Source organism: Staurois parvus, unplaced genomic scaffold, assembly GCF_062004578.1.
Source record: "Staurois parvus isolate SC_StPar_1 unplaced genomic scaffold, SC_StPar_1.0 ptg000461l, whole genome shotgun sequence".
Lineage (NCBI taxonomy): Eukaryota > Metazoa > Chordata > Amphibia > Anura > Ranidae > Staurois > Staurois parvus.
In genome coordinates this window covers 1,667,716-1,692,049 of record NW_028318257.1, presented here as the reverse complement: position 1 = coordinate 1,692,049, position 24,334 = coordinate 1,667,716, and the positions used below count along the sequence as shown (strand labels likewise).

Sequence of the window (24,334 nt, the reverse complement as noted above, 5' to 3'; positions counted from 1 at the left end):
TGGGATTTTAAAGCTACAGATCAGTGCCATTTGTACCTCGGATTTCACTGTGGCTTGCAACTTCATTTAACAGAAGTCAATGCAAGTCACAATGAAATTGAAAAAAAAAAAAAAAAAAAAGTAGTGCAAGAACGGTTTTTGAAATCGCACTACCTCAAAACTACACCAATTAAGACCGTGCCATAGAAATACATTAAATGTGACTTCAGGTGCGATTTGTAAATCGCATGTCACACTAGTGTGAAACAGAGCTTAAAGACCTACCTGTTCTAAAAAAAAATAAATTAAAACATTAGGGTAAACAACAAAACATGAAAGATATATTGTGCAGATCTGAGAAATTGCCAAGCGCCCAAGGACTCAAATGGTTTAACAGACCCTGTTAATACATTGCATGTATGCAGCCCCGTATTTCAGGTCACTGGCTTAACATGTTGAAACTAGGCAACAAGCATTTTAAAAAAATATACAGTGACAGCTTCTGAAATGCACTGCAGCAATATTTCTACAATGTTTTAGTTTCAGCAGATCCTCTTGTTAAGGGACTGCAGCAGTAAGGAAGGCAAATAAGACTCAAGGGGCTGCAAGTACACCCATCAAGGTAGAAATATGGAAGAAGTCAATGCTAGCGATTTAAGAGGTGCCAATTCCATGCCTTAATCCATATTATTGTTTTACCTATTAGTGGGTCCCTGATCTGGAACAAGCCTGCCACAAGCAGTGTGGAAAGTACTGTTTGTTCTTGGGCAATGGACTCATGTTTTGAAGCTAGGATGGCAGACTCAGAACTTTCAAAAAGCAAAAAAAAAAAAAAAAAAAAAATGGCAGGCTAATAATTTCAGACCTTATAAATCCATGTTGGTGTACACATATTTCAGGGAAATTTTTTTTTTTCTTTTATGAAGGCGCCAAGTTGTGGATGGTCATAGAGAATAAATGAAGACTACCCAATGTATTCAACCCAAGGAAAGATTTTTTTTTCTTTAAGGTGAACTTATTTCAGTGCATGATGCCAGCAAAGGACACTTTAAACTCACAAGGGTGCAGCTGGGCTTTAAACCTTATAGTTAACCTGTTTTCATACAACTAATTCTCAGAACTAGTTACATTTTTAAAAGACACAGCACAATGTGCCTGCAAGTACAATTAGCCAGATTCTCTTATGTGCTCTCAGGAAAATCCTCAAACATAGCTTTACACTTAGGCCCCTTTCACACTAGTGGCCCGATCGGATCTGCTTGTCTGTTTTTCAGGCAGAGAAGACTGAGCCCTCCATTCTCCTCTGTCACCTGCACATGTCCGTTTACACCCACTTACATCCAATTCGATAAAACAGACAGATGGGGGATCCGTTCCCCTCAGTCTGGGCAGATTGGATGGCAGCCCACTTTAAATGAAAAAGCAGTTCGTTTACATCCGACCGCCCATAGAGGAAAGTGGGCTATGTCTGCGTCTGCTCTGCATAAGCAGTGTGACCAGCTATCTGCCTGCTCAGCAGATAGATCCCCCAGTGAGCAACCAGACATGAGAAAGGGGCCTATGGCCTTGACTTCATTTCAGATTCTGCAACAGATCATGGTAGGCAAGTAGTTGGGGTTTCCCAAATTCAAATATAAAGATCTTGCTAATAAAAGCAGGCTTGTTTGTTGCAGGTGTATTGCCTTTCATTTCAATAATAATAATTAGTAACTGAAAATAGGCAAAAAAATGTTCTTTATAAAGAAAAAGCAAAATGTGATTACTACATACAAAGTGAAGTAAACCACATCACATTTCTGTTTACTGTAGTATGATCAGACAACATGCTTCTGATCGTGGCAGGTTACTGGAATCTGCACATAACCACTCAAGTCTCTCATATTAGAGATGTTAATGAATTACTAAAAAACTGGACTATTAAAAGAGGCCTAGTCATCTTGCCCATTTAGGGTAAAATCCTCCAGCACAGCTCTCCAGGGCTGATGATGCAAAATGACAGGTGACTATGGGAGAGCATGTTACCTCCTCTCATGATGCAGTGCTCAGGCCTAAGTGACAATCATTAGATCAGAGCACTATCACATGACAGAGGGAATGACATCACTAAGCTCAGACACCAGGTATTTTTCAGGGTGGGCTTTAAACACAGCCTGTCACTTTGCCATAAATGGACTTTGGGTGAACTCAGATATTTTTAAACATTAAATTTTTGGAGCTCTCTCTCTCTCGCTGCATAACAGTGAGTTTCTGAGCCAAAGACTAGCTGGGTTAAACATGTTCTAAAGTAGGAGAGAACACTTGTGCATTTCTCATTCTTAGTGGTCCTAATATCCTAAAGCCCAATAAGATCTTCCTATGTTGCACGTTTGGTCACGTCTTCTGAAGGGACAATCCATCAATCTGAACTCCTTTTAGCAGATATTGGATGAGCAAATGTCTAAGCATTATTTCACACAATCAGCTGCTGTGGGAAAAGGAAATGCAGTTTCCCTGCAAAGTATTTTATCGTGTATGTTATGAAAAAAAAAAAGCAGAAAAAATAGGATTAGGCAACATCTTACATCAGCAGACCCACTTTAAGAAAGCTGGATGATTGTAGTTTAGTAAAACAAAAAAGGTACATCAGATTGTCAAACACACAAGACTGTTTTCATTTCATTCCAGGGAGTCTCAAACTGCACACACAGGAACATGTGTCTTCTGTATTCAGTGTATGTACATATATGACCCTGAAGTTTCAGAGTCAATGACTTACAAGTTGGGATGCTTATTCCAGACATAGGAGGAGGAAGAGAGACTGGAGGAGTCATAGGTGGGGGCATACCCGGAGGAGGTAGAAATCCTAAAGAGCAGAAGAAAAGTTAATACCGGAAAAAAAAGAAAGGTTTAAACAATGGCACAGAACTATAAGATATGTAAAAGGACTAGAATTATAAAATATATATGCAGCATTAGTCTTTTGGTCTGAGTTCACAAAGAACAAAAAAAAAAAATCCAGAGAGCACAGATGGGCATGGACAAGCAATGTTCACATACTGGAGTGCTTTCATGAATGGAAAGACAACAGAATTTCTCAAAAACAGCTGCTTTTATTACCTGCTACTTCAACCTTTAAAGATTCAGCTGTAACTTAAGAACTTAAACATGCTACTAAATATTAATCAACCCAGTTGATTGCAGTGTATGCTGATTAATTCAGCCAATAGTCTGGAAATCAATATAAATGGGTCAATTCACTAAGATAGATGTCACATGATTTGCTGCATTAAAATTACTAATATGGTATCCATCTCAAACGTAGTCAATGCACTACAAAACATTTAACATTTACCAAATGTTAAATATTTATGTTTGGCTCTGGGAAGATTTATCACTTAAAATTTAAGGTTGTTTTTGAAGTTTCTTTACTAGCAATTTTCTTTTTTACATGCCAACACTGTACCAGTGGCAGATAGCTCTGTAAAATTAAACGCACACAGAAATATTCTGAAATAGTGAAAACATTCCAGTGTGCTTTCACTCACAGAATGATTGGTTTGGTGTAATTCTACAATTTATATTCCTGAGCACAGAGTAGAACATTTCCATACGGATACATTGTAAACTTTGAATTTACTGGCCAGTGCAGAGTTGAGTTCCCTTTATCTTGTATATTGACTAAATACCGACAGCCTACTGGCAGGAGATAAACAAATGTGTGTGTTCTTTAGTGATTTCACTTCATGAATGATTCATCTAATTTTTTTTTTTGCGGTAATAATTCAAATTTTTAACAAATTGCGGTATTTACCTCACATTCAATGTTTTACTTTGCTAAATTGACTCTTATTATCTCATACAATATTTCCGTAAAAATGGGTCACGTGATCTAAATTGCATAGGAAATCCTTTAGTGCATTGACCCCCAATGTCCAACTTGGGCCTGGAATCCAACTGGCACAACAGGTACACAGGGATTTTAAAGGCATATATATCTATCAAATCGAAAAAAAAGTATATTTCTTATAAATCTTTAAAATGATTTTATAAAAATATACTTTTTTCGATTTGTTATGATATAAATGCTTTTAAAATCCCATCAAGGGGGACAAAAATAGTCTGCTGTATTTGAATTTAGGGATGTGGCATGTTTGCGTACACCCGCAAAACAAAATTAACAGGAACACAGGGATCAATCTGACAGCTTATAGGTACTTGCATGGTGCCTGCACTTCAGCATCAGTGGTCTTACAAACATTTTAGATTAGATCTGGTTAAAGTAATTCACAATTGCAAAAGCTGCAACTAATCAAATTTGGTTGGCTAACAATTAGCCATATGCGTCAGCTGTAAAGTTTGTACCAATCAGGTTCCTTATGTCACTTTTAATTATCACATATCAAAGTGCTAACAGGGTTATAAAGACGCACTGGTAAAAGCGCCAAATCTGCCACCTAAGCAAGGCAAAATAGTAATCTATTCCTACTAGTGATCTGTCACCTAATTTTGTACATAAAGTTTGGTTTATGTTTGGAGAAAAACAAAGGGCCTCCTTATAACCCACAGAGCCTGTGGGTAGAGATGACAAACACAGGATTCATTATGTCCAATGACCGCTCTGTATTTCCTATTAAACTGAATATATAAACCTATTCTATGGGAGCATCTGCACCTTACTATGCAAACATTTCATTCACGAGGTTCCCATATACTCAGATGATCGTGACCCTTTGGGGTTTATTTACAAAAGCTGGAGAGTGCAAAATCAGACTCGCTTCTGCATAGAAACCAATCAGCTTCCAGGTTTCATTGCCAAAGCTTCATTGAACAAGCTGAGGTTAGAAGCTGATTGGTTTCTATGCAGAAGGGAGTCTGATTTTGGACTCTCCAGCTTTAGTAAATAAACCCCTTTATGTCCAGTTTAATTTCAAGAGTGGATCAAATTCTCAAACACAATGGCTTCATCTTATAAAAATCCTGACATTAAAATATTGGTCAACGTTTCCATTGTTCCCACCACATCCAGATAACAGAAATCGGTTTACTTATAGTCTATGAAATACTAAATTAACGTGAACACTTTGGGATCCAAAGCATTTGTCAATGTAAACCAATATTCGATAAAGAACCAAAAGTACACAACCTTTTGGGGACGGTATTCATGCACTCTACACATTAGATAAAATAACTTATTCCTTCTGATATTTAGCCAGCTTTCTTTGTACTGAAGGCATAAAGAACTCCAGGTGTTCAGTCGAATGATGGGAGACTACTCTATTGCATGCGGTACGCCGACATATATGCCTCTCAAGCTTGACCATACTACTAAATCCTCACAAAAATCTATGGAGTGTTTCTGAGGCCTGGGAGAACATGTAGCATCTTGAGGCGAGAAGAATTTTTATTCTGGACTTAAATTCCTTAATTAGGCAGCATTGCTCTGTAACATAAAATTACTTAAATATAGGCATGGTGCAACTTTTATGTAAGTCATCTCAACCACTATACTAAAGCGGCACTTTAAAGTGCAACTAAAGGCAAACCCTTTAGATTTAGATAGAGTGGCTTTATTACTGTCTCCCCATCAGGAAGATTTTCTCTAGCTGATCTAAGCAGCAAAACACCAAGAACAAAAGCGAAGGTAAATCCAAAATTTTGTTGCCACCAGAACTGGAAGAGAGGGGAAACTCCCAATGGGGACACATGTTCCTGTGATATCTAAGACAGGATTTCTGTCAAATTGGCTATCTACAGGACAGGAAAAAAAAAGGGTAATCTCCCTAATTAGACAAAGTAAAAAATAAAAGAGGTTTTAACCTTCTCCTAGTCTCATCAAAATGAAATATTCTTTAAGTTTAAAGTTTGTGTTTCAAATATCCTGTTCAACAGAAAAATGTACACAAGATTGCTGGGTACCACATAGGCATGGTTTGACAACCCTTTGCTGAATAGAGATCACGAACCCTCAACCACCATTTTCTTCCACTGTCCTCCCTAGTATAACAGACTACAGCTTGATAACCTATGCTTTCACATTTACACTTACCTGGTGGCAGCTGCATTGGATTAAACCCTGGCCTCATAAATGGGGGTGGAGGAACACCAGGGGCAAACCCAGGAGGAGGTATATTGATGGGTCCTGGGAATCCTGGAACATGAATTCCCTGTGGTATATGCATTCCTTGTAATGGTGGCAGTGCTGGTGGAATAGGCAGTGCTTGAGGGGGTGGAACCCCTTGTAGTGGGGGTAATCCCTGTGGAGGAGGTAAACCTTGAAGAGTAGGTAATGCTGTAGTAGGCTGAAGAGCCTGAATTGCTGGTATTGCTGAAAGAGGTGGGATGGATGGCATAGGCTGAGTACCTGGAAGAGGCTGAAAGGATAACAGCAAAAACAAAAACTTAAAACCTTACCCAATTAAACATAAAAGTCAAGTACATATGATTTTTGCCTGTATTATGGACATACTGAGAGAACTGAAGCACGATACATGTAAAGAGAAGGAAGTTGTGAGCAGGCCGATATACAGAAGACACATTTTATGCACCTGGTAAACCAGTGTTCTAGTGAAATTGTATGCAAATAATTCAAAGTAAAAGCAAAAATAAAATAAAGCGCACAATGTTGGTAAGCAACCAGTCCCCAAGTGACACAGCAACACAAAATTTGATTAACACTCACCACTACAGCCAATGCTGGACGAACCTGAAGAGAGAGCAGAGGTATAGGGGTAGACTGGTGTCCAGGTGAACTGTTTTCAATTTGAGTATTCTCAGCTTTAGAACCATTTTGAGATGTGTCTGCCATCTCTGTCTTTTTACTGATATTTTTCCAATCTGAAGAAAAAAGAAAAATTACCACAACTTAAACTATAAAGTAGTCCGATAGTACCTTATTTTTACCACTTATCAGAAAGTGATGCTTACCTGGGCACATTGTATCATTATCCAGCATCCCTCCTTCACACAATGCCTCTAGTTCCTCAGGTTTGACTTTACTCCATGGTATGTAAGTAACACCGATTTCCACATCCCAATACTGCTTATACTCTGGTTTAATTCCTTTGTTTAAAGCCCATGCAATCTGTAAAACAAAAAACAATGTCATGAATGAAGACAAAACAAAAAACAAAAAAAAGTTCTGACACTACAAAGAGAAACGCACGTTAAAAGCCCACTTGAAAAATCACAAAAAGAAATATACTGTACAAGACAAGACACCTCTAGAAAAACTTATGTGTGAACACCCCTTAGGAAATTCGACATCTTCGTACAAGAACTCAGAAAAAGTAAATTTGGTACACTTTACCTTTATTGCCTTTGTATTTACTTTGTAATTTCCTCTGCTCAGTTTTTGTAAAGCACGATATGCATCCATTCTATGAACCATGACAATGTATGCACAGCCTCTTGGGGGTATCATCTGAAAACAAGGCACAGAAAACATCACTTTATAATGAAATCTCAACTTCAGACTGACTTGCACAGCGCCTCTGTTCAATGTTTACTGTCTAAAGCAGGGTCTAGAAAAACACTTGTCTGGCTATATCAGCAGATCTTTTAATCACAAAAAAATAGGATTTTTGACTTACCAGTATTATTTCCTGGATACATGCTCTTTAGCTGCTTTGCTGCCACCGACATAAAGCATATGTTGGCAGCAGCATGGGTATTCTTGTCAAGGTGTCTATCAGCTTTCTGGTGGAGAAAATTAGGGTGACTTGAAAGTCACTTAGCCGATTCCACAACCATATAACTAAACATGTCAAGAAAGCTAGACAGACTCAAAGCAAATTGTAGCACCTTGCACCCAACACTGCCATGCACTTGGTAGAACATGTGAACAGAAACCCAGCTGGCAGCCTTGCAAATCTAAGAAACAAAAGATTGGTGCTGAAAAGACCAAGAAACGGCATTCTGCTGTGCAGACACGTCAATGAATTGGTTGAATAAGGCTGAAAAGGAAAAAGAAAAAAAAAAAAAAAAAAAAAAAGCAGTGCAATAAGCTGAAATTTATCGAACTGCAGTAGCCTTCACAGTGAAGTACTACAATTTACTGTAGAGCCTAGTGCAAACTATTCATTAATACTTCAAAAGCTGGGAGGCAGACTTTCACAGTTCTTGCACCATGTCCAGACAGTAGAGTGAAGATTCCCTAGGATGTTTCAGACCAGGACATAAGCAAGAAAGGAATATATATTAAGATGAAAAGCAGAGTCCATCTTCAGGAAGAAGGTCTTGGGCTTCAAGACAACTTTGCCCTTGTGCAACACTAAGAAAGGTTTCCTTACAAAATAAGGCCAGGAACTCTGACTCTGCTCACAAAAGTAAAGCCACAGAAAAGTCACCTTAGGGCAAGTAAAAACAAGGCAATATACCCAATAGGTTAAAATGGTGACTTCAAGAGAGCTGAGCGAGACCCCAAGGGGACACAGGAGACAGAGGGACAAATGTGAGCTACTCCCTGAACAAAGCTTTCAACTTCACAGTCAGAGGCCAAAGGCCTCAAACAAATGGCCAAGGATGAGATTTGCCAGTTAATGGTTTTCAAAGCCAATGTTGGCAAAAACTGACTAGGTCAACAGGTAAAAAAAGAGAAAAAAAATTAGCAGTCTTGCAAAAATTCACTTACATTGATTGACTCAATTGGTCCAAATTCTTCTAAAAGGTTTCCAACATCTTGCTGGGTTGTTCTTTTGTCCAGCTGCCCAACCCAAAGAGTTGTACTGCAAACTGTTAAACAAGAGAATATATATAAAATAATTTCAGGGAGGTGTCCCACAACTATATACCAACAGTCCTCAACATCTTGCCAATGACGTTTTATAGGTGATCTACATAAACTGCTTGGCTGGGTTAAAGCCACAAAGAGCTCCAGTCTAAAAAATTTTTGAAAAAAAATTCTATTCAAGTATGTATTCTTAAAGTGGTTGTAAAGGCTGAAGATTTTTTTACCTTCATGCATTCTATGCACGAAGGTGAAAAAAAAATCCTGCAGCGTGCTGCTCCCCCCCCCCCCCTCAGCTGTCCTTGGTTTCTCTCTCCTCACTGGCTGAGATACAGCGGCTGGAGCCATTGGCTCCCACTGCCGTAAATTACAGCCAGTGAGCAAATGAGGAGACTGCAGGGGCAGGCCAAGCAGCATGTCTGTGTCTCTTAAGGACACAGAGCAGAGCTCGGGAGCAAGCAGGCGGCTTGCAATTGGGGGCAATGGCCAAGAGGGAGGAGCCAGGAGCGCCTCCAAGGTACCGAAGAGGATCGGGGCTGCCTTGTGCAAAACCACTGCACAGAGCAGGTATGTATTGTTTGTTATAAAAAAAAACAAACACAAAAACAAAAAACCCCCAAAGCTTTAACCAGTCGCCAACCGCAGATAACCGAATGATGGTTACACTGCGGCCAGCCAGTTCTGGGAGGGCGTCATATGACGTCCTCCCAGAACACTCTCTCCTGCGCGCCCCTCGAGTCCTACGGACACAGCTGATCACGTGATGTGGTAAAAGGCCAATCACAGTGGCTTTTTACCACGTGATCAGCTGTGTCCAATGACACGCTGATCGCAGGGAAATGCAATTGCCAGTTCTCGGCCACACTTTCCCCATGCTGTCAGAACGTGGGGAAACTACTGCCAAGAACCAGCAGTTGTCAGAGCAGGGATTGGCACCGATCATCAGGGCACTGATGATCGGTGCCGCCCATCGGTGCAGCCTCATCAAGGCACATCAATAAAGGAGAAAAGTTACCTGTTTGCAAAATTTTATAATAGAAACAAAACAATTTTTTTTAAAAATTTTTTGCTTTTTTGTTTATAGCGCAAAAACTAAAACCCCCAGCAGCAAGTAAATACCATCAAAAGAAAGCTCTATTTGTGAAAAAAAAAAGATAAAAATTTCATATAGGTACAATGTTGCATGACCGCGCAATTGTCATTCAAAGTGTGACAACGCTGAAAGCTGAAAATTGGCCTGGTAAGGAAGGGGGTATAAGTAGGCAAGTGGTTAATATCACTAAGTGCTTTTGTCCTCCGCTTCCTGCAAATTATTACATTACATTGAGTTTATATAGCGCCAAAGGGTTTGCTCAGCGCTGTACAATAGAGGGGGGGACAATACATGAAACATTACAGCAACTACAAACAGCACACGAGGGGTTATAGGGCCCTACTCTTTCGAGCTTACAATCTAGGAGGGAGGGGGTAGTGGTACAGGAGGAAGTGGCTGTGGGGGATGGAGTGGTAGGAGGAATGAAGGAGAGCAGCAGTTAGGTGAGGGTGGGGTAGGCTTCCCTGAAGAGGTGGGTTTTCAGGGAGCGCCTGAAGGTGAGGAGGGAAGGTGACAGTCTGATGGATTGGGGTAGTGAGTTCCAGAGGATGGGGGAGGACCTGGAGAAGTCTTGCAGACGTGCGTGTGAGGAGGAGACCAGGGAGCAAGATAGAAGGAGGTCCTGTGAAGAGCGAAGGGTACGGGTAGGGTGGTACTTGGGAATCAGGTTGGTGAGGTAGTTAGGGGCAGTGTTGTGAATGGCTTTGTAGGTCAGAGTGAGTAGTTTGAATTTGATGCGTTGGGCGATAGGGAGCCAGTGGAGGGAGAGGCAGAGGGGGGTGGCAGAGGTGGAGCGGGTGGTGAGGTGGATGAGTCTAGCCGCTGAGTTGAGGATGGTCTGAAGCGGGGAGAGCCTGCACTGGGGTAGGCCGGTGAGGAGGGAGTTGCAGTAGTCAAGGCGTGAGATAATCAGGGAGTGCACAAGTAGTTTAGTGGTGTCTGGGGTAAGGAAGGAGCGTATTTTGGCGATATTGCGGAGGTGGAGTCTGCATGTGTTTGTAAGTGATTTGACATGAGGTTGGAAGGAGAGGTTAGAGTCCAGAATGACTCCAAGGACTTTGGCTTGCGGGGCGGGATTGATGGTGGTGATGTTAGTAGTGATGGATAGGATGGGGGGGGGGGGGGGGGCGCGGGCAGGAGGGAAGACGAGAAGCTCGGTTTTGGAGAGGTTGAGTTTGAGGAAATGGAGCGACATCCAGTCAGAGATGTCGTTTAGGAGGTGAGTGATGCGGGCGGAGAAGGTGGAGGTGAGGTGAGGGGTGGAGAGGTAAATTTGAGTGTCATCAGCATAGAGATGGTAGTTGAAGCCGTGGGAGTGTATGAGTTTGCCAAGGGAGGAGGTGTAGATGGAGAAGAGAAGGGGTCCAAGGACAGAGCCCTGGGGGACCCCAACAGAGAGGGGGAGTGAGGGGGAGGAGGCACCATTGTAGGTGACACTGAAGGAGCGTCGGGATAGGTACGAGGAGAACCAGGAGACAGCGGTGTCTCTGATGCCAAGGGAGAGTAGTTTATTAAGGAGGAGGGGGTGGTCAACTGTGTCGAAGGCCGCGGAGAGGTCCAGGAGGAGGAGGACAGAGTAGTCGCATTTGGCTTTGGCGGTTAGTAGGTCGTTGGTGATTTTGAGGAGGGCGGTTTCAGTGGAGTGTAGGGGACGGAAGCCGGACTGTAGTGGATCAAGGAGGTTGTTGTCAGTTAGGTGGGCGCTTAGGCGGTTGTAGACTAAGCGCTCCAGGAGTTTGGAAGTGAGTGGCAGCAGGGAGATGGGTCTCTGGTTGTTTGGGTCAGAGGGGTCCAGGGAGGACTTTTTGGGTAGGGGGGTTGATGTGCGCATGCTTTAGGGGGGAGGGGAATACGCCGGTAGAGAGGGAGAGATTGAAGATGTGGGTGAGGGAGCAGATGAGGGAAGAGGGGGCTGACTGGAGGAGTCGAGAGGGGATAGGGTCCAGGGGGCAGGTAGTGAGGCGGGCTTCTGAGAAGACCCTGGTGACTTCCTCAGTGGTAGTAGGGCTGAAGGAGTGCAGAGCTGGTTGGGTTACGGTAAGCGGGGTCTTGGGTGTGGAGGGGGGCAGTGCGGTTGCGAGGTCAGAGGAGGGAAGAGATGAGGGGGAGATAGGGGGGGGGAGGCTAGGTGGGGAGGTAGATTGCGAGTTGACTATGTCCTGACGGATTGCATCAATTTTGTTGTGGAAATGAGTGGCAATTTCGTGGGCGGTGAGTGAGGTACTGAGTGGAGGAGGGGGGGGGGGGGGGGAGAGCAGGGAGTTGAAGGTGGAGAAGAGTCGGCGACGGCAGGAGGAGAGGGTGTTAATCAGGTTTACGAAGTAAGCCTGCTTGGCGGCGTGGAGGGAGGAGGTGTAAGTGAGGAAGGCAGATTTGTAGAGGGAGAATGAACGGGGGGACCTGGTTTTGCGCCATAGTCTCTCTAGCGCGCGACTGCGACGTTTGAGGCATTTAGTGTGGTCGTTCTGCCAGGGTTGGAGCGGTCTGGGTTTGATGTAGCGTGTGGTTAGGGGTGCCAGAGAGTCTAGGGTAGCTGATAGTGAGTCGTTGTACGTGTTAGTGGCTAGGTCAGGACAAGACAGTGGAAGGATGCTGTCGTGTAGGCGGTCGGCAGCTGAGTGGAGGGGGGCCGGGTTCAGGTTGCGGAGGTTGCGGCTGGTGATGGTTTGGCGCTCTGGGGGGGGGGGGGGGGGGGGGAGTTAGGGGAAGGGGAGATGGAGAACGTGAGGAGGTGGTGGTCGGAGAGAGGGAAGGGGGTGTTAGAGAACTGGTTGAGGGTACAGAGGTGGGAGAAGACTAGATCCAGGGTGTTCCCAATGATGTGGGTGGAGGATTGAGTGTGCTGTGTGAGCGCGAAGGAGGAGGTTAGGTGGAGGAGTTGGGAAGTAGCCAGGCTGTTGTCATTGATGGGGATATTGAAGTCCCCGAGGATGATGGTTGGTAGCTCAGAGGAGAGGAAGAAGGGAAGCCAGGCAGCGAAGTCATCCAGGAAGCGGGGTATGGATCCGGGCGGCCTGTAGATCACTGCGATCCTTAGGGGGGTGGGGGTGAAGAGCCGGATACAGTGAGCCTCGAAGGAGAAGAAGGTTAGGGAGGGAGGATTAGGGAGGACCTGGAAGGTGCTCAGCGGTGATAGGAGCAGGCCGACCCCACCACCTTTGTGAACGCTCAGTCTTGGTGAATGGGACCAGACGAGACCTCCATAGGAGAGTGCCGCAGGGGAGGTGGAGTCAGTGGCCTGTACCCAGGTTTCGGTGATGGCTAGGAGGTTAAGGGAGCGGGAGATAAAGAGGTCATGGATGGCAGTAAGTTTGTTGCAGACCGAGCGGGCGTTCAGGAGTGCAACCGAGAGAGGGGGGATGGATGCGGGGAGAAGGGGCACAGATATGAGGTTGAGGGGGTTACGGCAGCTGGCGGGAGCAGGGGGGTCCCTAGAGAAGGGGTGAGGTGGCGAGGGGCCAGGGTTCGGGGAGATGTCCCCAGCAGATAGGAGAAGGAGAAGGGTGAGGAAGGTGGCATGGGGATGGGTAGTGTAGGAGTGTGTGGGTCTGATAGTGGTGGCACGTGGGTCGACGGGGGAGTGGAGTAGCAGGAGGAGGTGGTGAGTGCCGTAGTGGGGAGAGGGGAGAAGTGAAGGGGCAATGTAGAGCTGTTTTGGGGGGGTAGGCGGGTAGAGGGAGGTGATTTTTGGGATGGTGGAGAGGAAAATGAGGAGGAGGAGTGCAGGAGGCATGTTGGGGTGGGTGGGGTGACAGTTGGGTCAGGGGAGGTGAAGGGATACAGGTCAGGGCAAGGTGGTGTGGGGAATCTGTATTACCGTGGGAGAGTCATTTGAGTCCTTCTGTAGGGGTAGAGTGAGGGTGGAGGGCGGCAGCTGGTTGGCAGCAGTCTGTGGGTGCAGTAAGCTGGCGACCATGGGTGCTGTGGCATGTCTTCAGTGGGTACGGTGGTTCGGCTAGTGGAGGGGTCGTAGGGTGCGATGGCTGGGGGCGATGGTAGGCACGGCGACTGGTGATGCTGGCGGCTCGGTGACTGGGGTTGTTGAGGCCAGGCGTCGGGTGCTGAGGGCTCGGCGTCGTGAGGCGCTGAAGGTGTTGAAGGATCGTCATCAGGGTCGAGCGGGGCGTTGCGGTAGCGATCGTCGGCCCTGCGTGGTTTGTGCTCAACCGTGTTCTGTTGCGGCCGGTAGGAGAGACCGCGGCTTCAAGGGTCGTGGTGGGCCATTAGTCGCCGGGGCATCGCCAGAGGGAATAGCGTGCCGGAAAGCAGGGTGCTGGGCGAGCGGTCCCTGGTGTGGTGGCTGGCTGGTAGTCCCAGGTGGGGTGGTGGGCAGGGGATCCCCGGTGGGATGGTGGCCGTGCTATCCCTGGTGGGGTAGTAGCGATCCCTGGAGGGATAGTGGCTTAGGGTCCCTGGTGGTTTGGGGTTTCAGGTGGATGGTGGGATCCCTGAGTGAGTCCCTGGAGGCTGGCGGTGTGATGGTGGTTGGGCTCCCTGGTGGGTAGTGGGCGCCCCTGGTGAAGTACCTGGTGTCCTGGAGCGTCGGGGTGGAGGTGGATCCCTCCTGGGTTAGCAGGACCGTTGGTGGTGGTGGTAGCTTCCCGGAGGAGCGGAGGCGTCCCGCCGCGGCTGCAATTCCAGCCACGGCTGGCAGGAAACACCGCGGCTTCGGGTGCCGTGGTAGGCCTCAAGCTGCTGCGAACCGCCGGAGCTCCGCTGGAGGGACGGAGTGACTGTGGGTGTTGGTGGGGACCTCGGCAGCAGGCACAGGGGCCTGGATGGGCCCTGATGGCAGCGGCAGGGGCGCAGGGGTGCTTAAGCTGACCATCCAGTGGCTGCTCCGGGCGATCTGGTACCCGGTGGTCGGGGATGGACCCAGAGTCGGTGAGGGGGACCCTGGGGAGGCTGGCTGATCGGCGGGGACCGAGGAGCGGAGCGGAAGTAGTAGTCCGGCGATCCTGGTCGGCCGCGCCAAAAATCGAGGCCGCGGCTTCAGGTGCCGGGTAGGCCGCAAGTCCCGGAGCTCCGGGAGAAAGGTCCAGTGGCCTTCCCTGACTGGCGAACAGGGACCGGAGGGTCGTGGGGCCCCCGTCAGGGTCCGCTGCCGCCCAGATGGCAGTGGATTGGGGCCGGGGGAGCAGGAGCTCGCCGAGACACGTCTGTCTCGCCGGACGTCCACAGCACAGCACATTTTTTTTCTTATCGCTGTTGTGATCAGACTTCCTTAGAAGAGAATTTCATTGCCAAGGATGTTATCACCAACCGGGCCATGACTGTGCAAGAAAGGCAAGCAGAGGGAACTGCGGTGGGATGTTAGTCCAATTTAGTTCAGGAGGGCTAGATGCACAGATTAGTGTTACAGGATAAGTTCAGCTTTCACAGCATGTTACAAGTTACACCCATATCCAGGATGTAACATGTCACGTTATTAAATGAGCAGCCTGCAAACCCCCCTGAGCCCCAGTTGTGACAGTAGGCCGGAGATCTTCTCCTTGGACCCCCTATCACAATAAAAAAAAAAAAAAAACTGTGGCCGTGCAGGGTCCTGCTCACCTGGCCATCTTTCACAGAGTTCTGTGAATAGAACTACTATCATCCATTGCAGCTGACAGTTCGTTGTTCTCAATTAACTACTACGGCAATGAAGAGTGCACCAAGTAATTCACTGATGCTTCCTGTCATTGAGTAAATGCATATCCATACAAGGTATGGGCAGACAGGTACACTGAGTCTGCAGGAGCCCGAGATTGCACCTGTGATCTGCTGATCGCAGGTTCAATGCTTTACAGGCTCCTAATGAAAAAATAAATGCACATTTTTTACCTGCAAAAAAGATGTACTTTTTTTTTTTTCTTCTTTATAAAAAGGTGATCTTCTCCCTTAACTAAATCCTAACTTGTCCTGTAAGATATTAAACCATGTGTGCACACTTCCTTCCCTAGCTACTCAAATCCATCCATAATTCTAGTTGGAGCACGGCTTATGAAATAAAATATTACTTTGTTTAAAATTAAATAAAAAAATAAAATAAAGTACTAATGAAAAAAACGTTAAAACTCACCACTAACTGAATCAGCTTTGATAGGAGGAAGACCTTTAATTCTGCGTTCTCTTTCCTTTTCTCGGTCACGCTTCTCCTGAGAGCGAGATTTAGGAGAATGACGGCGCCTATCACGGGATCTAGAACGAGAGCGTCTGTGCCTGGATCTGCGAGAACGTGAACTAGATCGGGAACGCCGCCTTTTTGGTGATCTAGGGGGAAAAAAAAAAAAGGTACACATTGTAAGGCAATTAAGAAATGAAGTAACAAATCTCAAGAAGCCCAGGAGAGGACTGGGCAATTGTAAAACAGATACTATACATTGATGTTTTAAATAAATGAACTATAACACAATTTTGAAATGGCGTTCAAACGGTTTAAAGCTGTAAATGCAAACCTAGAAACAGATCTCTGACGTTCTGCAGGTCGTTTTGATTCCTGAATAGAAGGTTGCTCTATTTCCATGGATACCTCCTATAAAAACAGAAAAGTTTCCTAAATAAGTCTTGGCAAAGATCTCAACAGTTTAATAAAACCCTGGTGGGGTCCCAGGTGTTGTACATACACATTGAAGTATGCACCGTCCAAAAAAACTGTAATCCAAACTACTTCCATTAGCAAGGTACTCATTGAATACTGAGGAATTTGTAAACGAAGAAAAAAAAAAAAAAAAAAAAAAAACACACAAGACAGAGTTCAAATATGCCAAGAACGTTAAAAGGGTTTAACCACTTCCAGTCCGGACACTTTTACCCCCTTCCTGACCAGGGCAATTTTCAGCTTTTAGCGCTATCACACTTTGAATGACAATTGCGCGGTCATGCAACACTGTACCCAAATGAATTTTTTACCATTTTTTTTAGATAGATAAAGCTTTATTTTGGTGGTATTTATTCACCGCTGGGATTTGTATTTTTTTTGCTATGTAAATGAAATGTCCAAACAATTTTTTAAAAAGTGTTTTTTTTATAAAATTTTGCAAATAAATAATATTTCATCATAAATCTTAGCCAAAATTTATTCCGTTATCTTTTTAGTAAAAAAAAAAAATCCAAATTAGCTTATAAGCAAAATTTATAATTTTTAACATTTTTTTTACATTATTTAATTTTTTTTATATTATTTTTTATTTTTATTTTATTTTTTTACATACTGTCACCCTAGCAGTACAGTGTCACCATGGTGACACTGTACTACTTGTGAGGGGTGATAAAGATTTTTTTTTTTTTTTTTTTACACTGATTGCTTTTACACCCATATAGGATGTAAAAGCAATCATTTCTCTTTCTCTCTGTGTGCATTCCTGCACTCATTGAGAAATACAGAGTGAGCTGTGATTGGTCACAGCTTGTCACATGGTACAAGGCTTTTGTGAATAGCCTTGTACCATGTGACCTCTGTGATCATTCACAGATTTCACACATAGTAAGCAATGATGTCACAAGTGACATCTTGCTTACTACTTTGCATGTGATCACTGATTGGCCAATCAGTGATCACATGATCGGGACCTCGTACAGAGGTCCCGTCCGACGATCGGTGTTTCACTGTGTCCGGAGGACACAGCGGGCACCGGATCGCGGTGCTGCGCGCTCCCAGGGAGCGCGCACAAGCAGGGTGCGGGGAGGCCGTTTATAGACGGTCACCCGACCCTGCAGTGCCACCGTCCGGCCGTTTATATACAACGGCCGGTCGGGAAGTGGTTAAGAACCACTGTCTCTGTAGCCACCACCTCCATTAAATCTAAATTTTCAGATAAAGAAGGTAAGTTCAATGGATGTCCCTATACTGGCAGTTAAGCACGTTTTTGCATTTAATTACAATTTACCAATTCGATGCACTGCAAAAACACAGCCTAGTTGTTAACAAGATCCACAAGATAGTGGTCAAAACACCGTACCTGCATAGTGCAGTATGGGTGAAGATATATATAGGGGTTGAAGCAATAATGAAGACTATTGAAACTGTACATGTGTTGTAGATGCACGTGTCTGTAGTAAATTAATTTCACCTTTTGGGCTTCAGCTTTTTCCTTTGCTTGCCTCCATCATAGGATTTGGTCCTCTTCCACACTGAATGATCTCCAGCATCATTCAGCCACTTCCTATGATTCCAGAGTGTCACTGACATTCCCTGACATGCCATTGGACAGTACAGTACTACAGAGACCACCACCAATCTGTGCAGTGCTATCGGCTACCCAATACCAGCACTGGAGGGTATGCAAAAGGAGCAAGTCTCACCATGTATGTGCATCAAAGGTACGTATATTTTAGATACGTATACACATATACAGTACTGTACAAAAGTTTTAGGCACATGTGAAAAATGCTGTAAATTAAAAATGCTTTCAGAAATTTAAGTGTTGGGGAGTAAATGAACAGGAGAGAAATTCAAATCAAATCAATTTTTGGCGTGACCTCCCTTTGCCTTCAAAATAGCACCAATTCTCCTAGGCACACTTGGTAGGTTGTTAAACATCTTGGGAGAATTAACCACAGATCTTCTGTGAATGGAGGCTGCCTCAAATCCTTCTGTCTCATCATGTAATCCCAGACAGACTATGTTAACATCCGTGTTCTGTGGGTGCCAAAGCATCACTTCCATGATTTTTTCTTGTTTTTTTTTACACTAAAGAGATGGTTCTTAAAGTGGAACTTTAAGATTACAAAAAAAAAAAAAAAAAAAAAAAAAAAAAAAAAGAAAGAAAAAAAGTCAGCCAGGAATTTTAATGCAGAAGAGACATGCTTTGTCTCTTCCGCATTAAAGATACTCACCTGCCTGTCTGCCCCTGTACAGTGAGCCGCGCATGCACAGCTCACTTTACAAATTTGACCAAGCTCCCGTGCATATGCGGGAGTGACATCATCCTCACCCAACCAATGATGGCAGGCAATCGAGACTCGGAAGCCAGCTGCCTGAAGATGTCAGTGACCAGGTGGGGAGCAACGAGACGCTGTATCGCTGGAGCCAGGGTGAGCATAGTTTTGTTTTAATGACATTAACTGTATGTTTGGTGGTGTTCTTTCTGCTGCAGAATAAATTTAGGGCAAATCACACATCCCACTGATGGTATGGCATGATAAGGATGGATAACATAGGAACTGGGTAGCAAAAAAAATGGCAGCAGGTGCTCTGGACTGAGGAGTCAAAAATTTGAATCTGGCTGTAGCAGGAGGCAGTTTGTTTAAAAAAGGCTGGAGAGCAGTACAATGAGGGTCTGCAGGCAACAGTGATGCATGGTGGAGGTTTCTTGCAAGTTTGGGGCTGCATTACTTCAAATAGAGTTGGAGATTTGATCAAGATTAATAATGCCCTCAATTCTGAGAAATACTGGCAGATACTCCATCATGCCATACCATCAGGGAGGCGTGCGATTGGCTCCAAATGTATTCTGCAGCAGGGCAATGACACCAAACATACAGCCAATGTCATTAAGAATAACCTTCAGCATAAAGAACAAGGAAGTGATGGTTTGGCCCCCACAGTGCTTGATCTCAACATCATGTCTGTATGGGATTACATGAAGATGGAAAGATTTGAGGTAGCCTACATCCACAGAAGATCAGTTCTCCAAGATGTCTGGAACCACCTACCTGCCGAGTTCCTTCAAAACCTGTGTGCAAGTCCAAATGAAAGAACTGGTGCTGTTTTAAGGCAAAGGGTGGTCACACCAAATAATGTGAATTGGATTTCTCTTCTGTTCATTTACTTTCCATTTTGTCAATTGATAAACATAAACTGTGAACATTTCTATTTTTTAAAACATTCTTAACTTACAGCATATTTTCACACCTGCCTAAGACTTGCACAGTACTGTATGTTTAAAATCAGGTGTTGGGAAAGGGTAGTCAAAATGGTTGTAAACCTCACATGAAAAAATGAACATCCTTCTGCATCGTGTACTAGCCTGAATCCAATGTAGTGAGGTGTGGTTCCTATCTGATACATTTGCTATCTGCATGAGTCACTGAAAAGACTTTAATGCCAGCCATATATGGATCGAATTTCAAACCATCTAAGAGAACAGTGGTTGTACAGAACCTTCTGTACAACCACCCTGTCGGATTATCCTGGCTTGATCAGCACTGCAGTCCAATTTTTGCTACATGGCGCTGTGCTGCTTTAACTGACAATTGCGAAGTCATGAAACACTGTACATAAATGAAATAACATATTTTCATACAAATAGAGCTCTCTTTTATTGTTTGATCACTACTGAGTTTTATTTTTTTTGTGTGCAAAAAAACGAAAAAAGACCAAAATTTGAGAAAATAATATTCTTTACTTTTTGCTATAAAACATATCCCAAAAAAAAAAAACAACATTTCTTCATAAAATTAGGCTAAAATGCTACGTCTTTGGTAAGAAAACTCCCAATAAGTGTATATTAAATGGATTTGCATGAAAGTGTCTACAATGTCAGTGTCAGAATGCCCGCAGAACTGACACCACCAGTGACACTAATACAGTGATCAGAGCTAATGACACTAGGCAGGATGGGCTTAACATCTGAGGCAACCAAAGGATTAACTGTGTGCCCAACTATGTTTAATGTGTGCAATATGTGCCGTTTTTGGTCTCCTAAAACCAGCACACATCCGCTGTCAGCAGATAGATTGGTGTTGTTTACCAACACCGATCTCTCTCGTTATTTGCTCTGGCGATCAGCGGGTTCCAGCTGTGAATCACTGACCAGGACCCACTAATCGGCAGGTAAAAGGAGCCAGTGACATAGGTGCACGTGCCACCTACCCAGAAAAGCAAAATCACGTATACACGATTCTGTGCAGCAGGCTTGCACTGTAGAGGTTAAGCTACAGTGTGTGGTCGGAAAGCAGATAAACAGAACATTTTAAACATCTTTATTAGGAATGTTAAAATTACCTACACTAGATACTAACAGAGTTGAATAATGTATGTTGGCTCACCTGCTGATTATCTTTTTGTGTCTGTATATCATTTTGTTGAACTGGGAAAGAGGGTTGGATAAAAGCCTGGGGAGGCTCCTGAGACAATGGTGGAACCATAGTGGGGAAAGTCTGGGGGGGCATCATACCAAAACCAAGCATCTGCCCATTTGCAGGAACTGGAGCCTTAAAATAAGAAAGGAAATGAATTTGTAACACAGAAGAGAAAGCAAACATGACATTTGAAATGTACCAACAATTACTTTTTTTTTTTAAGAATTGTTTTTAGACACCTGATTAAGAAGAGACTCCTGAGGCATTCCTATCATGTGTGGCTGTATAATCTGAAAGTGGTCCATGTTTGGCATTTGACCTGGAATCTGTGGGAATGATGCAGGAGGCTGGTTTGTCTCTACAGGAAATGGGCTACAAAACAAGATAACATTTTATGAAGTCACCATCAATGTAAAGATGTAAATTTTAGGATTTAGACTTAGTGTAACTAAAAGGCAATATTTTTTTTTTAAAGCCAAAAAAAAGAGGAAATCTCTCCAAAGTGAGGGAATACAAGCATGTCACTAGAACTAGTGTCCCCACTGGAACATTTTTCCGCTATTGGTGTCCTGATGTCAACTCAATATTTGTTTTTCTTCTTTTACTTTCAATCAGAACTGTAAACGTGACAAACAGTAAGGAAGAATCTCCCTAATGGGGACACAGAGAGCATTAAAATTTAACAGGGGTTCTAACCCCTCTTCACTCTATCCCAAAAAAAAAAAAAAAAACTGCCTTTAGTTACACTTTAAATCCTGCTGTTTGAAATTACAAAGCTTTGAAGCAGATCAAAAGACCAGCATTAAACACATTTTATGCAGTATATTGGAAAAGTACATTGGTAATCAGGCACATTATAGCGGAACCAGCCAGGCTGTGTCTAAGTCAGTGTTAATCAACCTTTTTGCAGTCAAGGCCCCTTTAAAATCCTACACAATCTCGAAGCACCCATAACAAAATGTTAAAAACTAATTAGTTTTACAGAACGCAGTAACATTTGTACATGTGGGACACCCAGCCTTAGAGAGGATTTATTCTTCCAAAGTAAATACACCTTTGCACACTGGTACTGCATTGTTGCTCTTCTCAATCAGTTTCTCTCTCACTCAGCTAATCTGACCCCAGTGCTGATGGAGAAGGGCAGGGGAGGGGTAAACAAGAATGCTGTGCAATTCAAAAGGTGGAACCCAACAACTTATTTTAAAGAAAAACCTGCCACACAATTGAACCCAATACATACAACAAAGCTATGTCTTAGAACAGTGTTTCTCAACCCTTCTTCAGTCGATGTACCATTTAAAATTTATGCACAATCTCGAGGCACCTCATTCTAAAATGTAAAAACTAAACTTTGTTTTAGAAAATGCAGCAACATTGACACACGTAGGACACCCAACGTTGGAGGCTGCAAAGCAAACATGCCTTTGAACACTGGTACTGACTAGTATTCAAATGTTTCTCTTCTCTCTTAGCTAATGTGAGACCCCAGTGCTGATGAAGAGGGGCATGGAAGGGGGCAAACAAGTATGCTGTGCTTGACGTCCTTATAGACTGATGACATCACTGGTTGTTAGGACACCGGCAGTTATAAGGTTGTAACGGTCCACAATGAAAACCTGTGGCTTTGAGTAACTAAAAGGCAGGCTGTATCCACCTGCTGGCTAATATACAATTGTTGGGCAATTTTTAGGCAATTTGCCACGGCACTCCATGGGAAACCTGAAGGCACCCTGGTTGAAAAAGGCTGTCTTAGAAAAACTACAACCCTATCTGTAAAAAGTTTTCACTCAACAATGCATGCAAGAACTTGAAACATACAGGATTTCAAATGAATGCCTTTACCACAACTGTCCACTTTATGTGCAACTATTAAATCCATGAAGATTAATAACCCTTTCACTGCCAGGGCCATTTTTGTACACACAATCATTTTAGGCTAGAAGATTACACAAAACCCCCAAACGTATTTTCTGAAATCAGACAACCTAAAGAATAAAATAGTGGTAGTTCCAATTTCGTATGTCATACAATATTACCGCAAAGGTCTAGGAAATTCAATTTCAGTAAAAAACACACTGAAGAGAATTTTAGGGCAAAACCAAAAATTACCCAAATTTTTGGTAAAATACAAAAGACGAGGTTGTGCCGAGTAAATAAGATTACAAAACATGTCAAACCTTAAATCTGTATGTACCTGTGAACTGGTGACAAACTTCAGTACCTTATATTTTCTATAGGCAACTCTTCAAAAGCCCCTATAGGTCATCAGTTTAGTGTTACAGAGAAGGTTTTGTGCTAGAACGGTTGTTCTCACTCTGATGTGTAGGGCGATATGTAACACGTCTATCACAATGGACTTTTTTTTTTTTTTTTTATCACATAGGGCACACAAAGTTCCCTATGTGATGATTTTTAGGGGACAGGCACTCTTTAAAGAGACATCCAGGGTCTAAGATCCTCTGCATGTATTGCAATACATTTCTCCCCAGCTAGAGTGACAGTGGTGACCTGGAAGTAACATCCTACACGCGGCTTTCCAGGTCACAGGGAGAATAGGGGAGGAGAGCGGACGTATGCCCACTGTCCCCTCCACCCGCAGGCACCCTCCATGTCGACCCCGGGCCCACAGATGGGCAAGCGGAGCCTAGAATACATGGCGGAAGCACTGAGAGGGGGGCACAGGGCTGTGGAAGCAATCGGGCAGCAGCACAGCCGCCCAACTGCTTCGACATGACAGGCATGAAACGGCCTGTCAGTTTTAGAAAAAATCCAGGTGGCTGCAGCCCATGGATTGTGTTTAAAACGCCCCGCTGTCAGGTCTGTACGGCATACGGACCTAGCAACAAAAACGTTAAATGGGTCTAGTAAAGATAGGCCTGATGCAGTTGTTAATATAAGTTTTAATTTCAATAACTTTGTATACTTGCCTAACTTTAAAATGCCCTCACTCATCTCTAGTTGCTTTTAATATGAATTTATTTAGTCTCAAAATTCCTCAAACATCACAAGAAAATATTAGTACACACCCCTACACGAAACACTAAACAGTTTATACAATTTTGAAAATGGTTACCTTTTAGGAGAGAAATCTAATTGAATTTTCATGACCTCATCTCTGTAATTCAAAAGATAACAGCATCTGTTCTGCCAAGGAGAAGGTGTAATAGCAGGGATTACACCATCCTCTCCTCTCTGCAGCAAAAGGAAACTACAGTTCCCATCATCCAAAAGAAATTGTAGTGAATGTGGGCAGGTATACTAGGCCTGAACATGTTGAATGTGTCTAAGAGTCTTGGTCCGCCCACCACAGCAAGTGGGGCTGAATTACATTACTGCTTCTTGGAGAAATAACTACAGAAGGTATGTGCCATGACTGGGGGAATAGGAGGCATAGCAAGCACAGGTCTTAAAAACAAGAAACTAAAGAGCATAAACTGTTTAATTTGAAAATGAACAGGCTATTTCAGAGCAACTACTGGGTGAGTCTGCAACCATGATCCTGGTATCATTTTTTCCAAGCAGGTGATTCTCTCTCAAGTAAAAGTAATCCAAGT

General features: G+C 43.8%; 1 protein-coding gene across 2 annotated transcripts in view; it reads right to left on the bottom strand.

Moving 5' to 3' along the window:
* The window catches only part of LOC149452843 (uncharacterized), a 131,400-nt gene that overhangs the window by 54,822 nt on the left and 52,244 nt on the right, over positions 1-24,334 (bottom strand). The window contains exons 9-18 of one of the 2 annotated variants that reach the window (XM_089688940.1): positions 21,020-21,152; positions 20,748-20,912; positions 16,214-16,290; positions 15,838-16,028; positions 8,588-8,688; positions 7,265-7,378; positions 6,883-7,039; positions 6,638-6,792; positions 6,005-6,329; positions 2,735-2,821 (exon numbers count right to left, since the gene is read on the bottom strand). In XM_089688940.1, coding sequence (XP_089545066.1) covers positions 2,735-2,821; positions 6,005-6,329; positions 6,638-6,792; positions 6,883-7,039; positions 7,265-7,378; positions 8,588-8,688; positions 15,838-16,028; positions 16,214-16,290; positions 20,748-20,912; positions 21,020-21,152 — 1,505 coding nt within the window. The remainder of the gene's footprint in view (positions 1-2,734; positions 2,822-6,004; positions 6,330-6,637; positions 6,793-6,882; positions 7,040-7,264; positions 7,379-8,587; positions 8,689-15,837; positions 16,029-16,213; positions 16,291-20,747; positions 20,913-21,019; positions 21,153-24,334) is intronic. The other variant, XM_089688941.1, reaches the window with a different exon arrangement.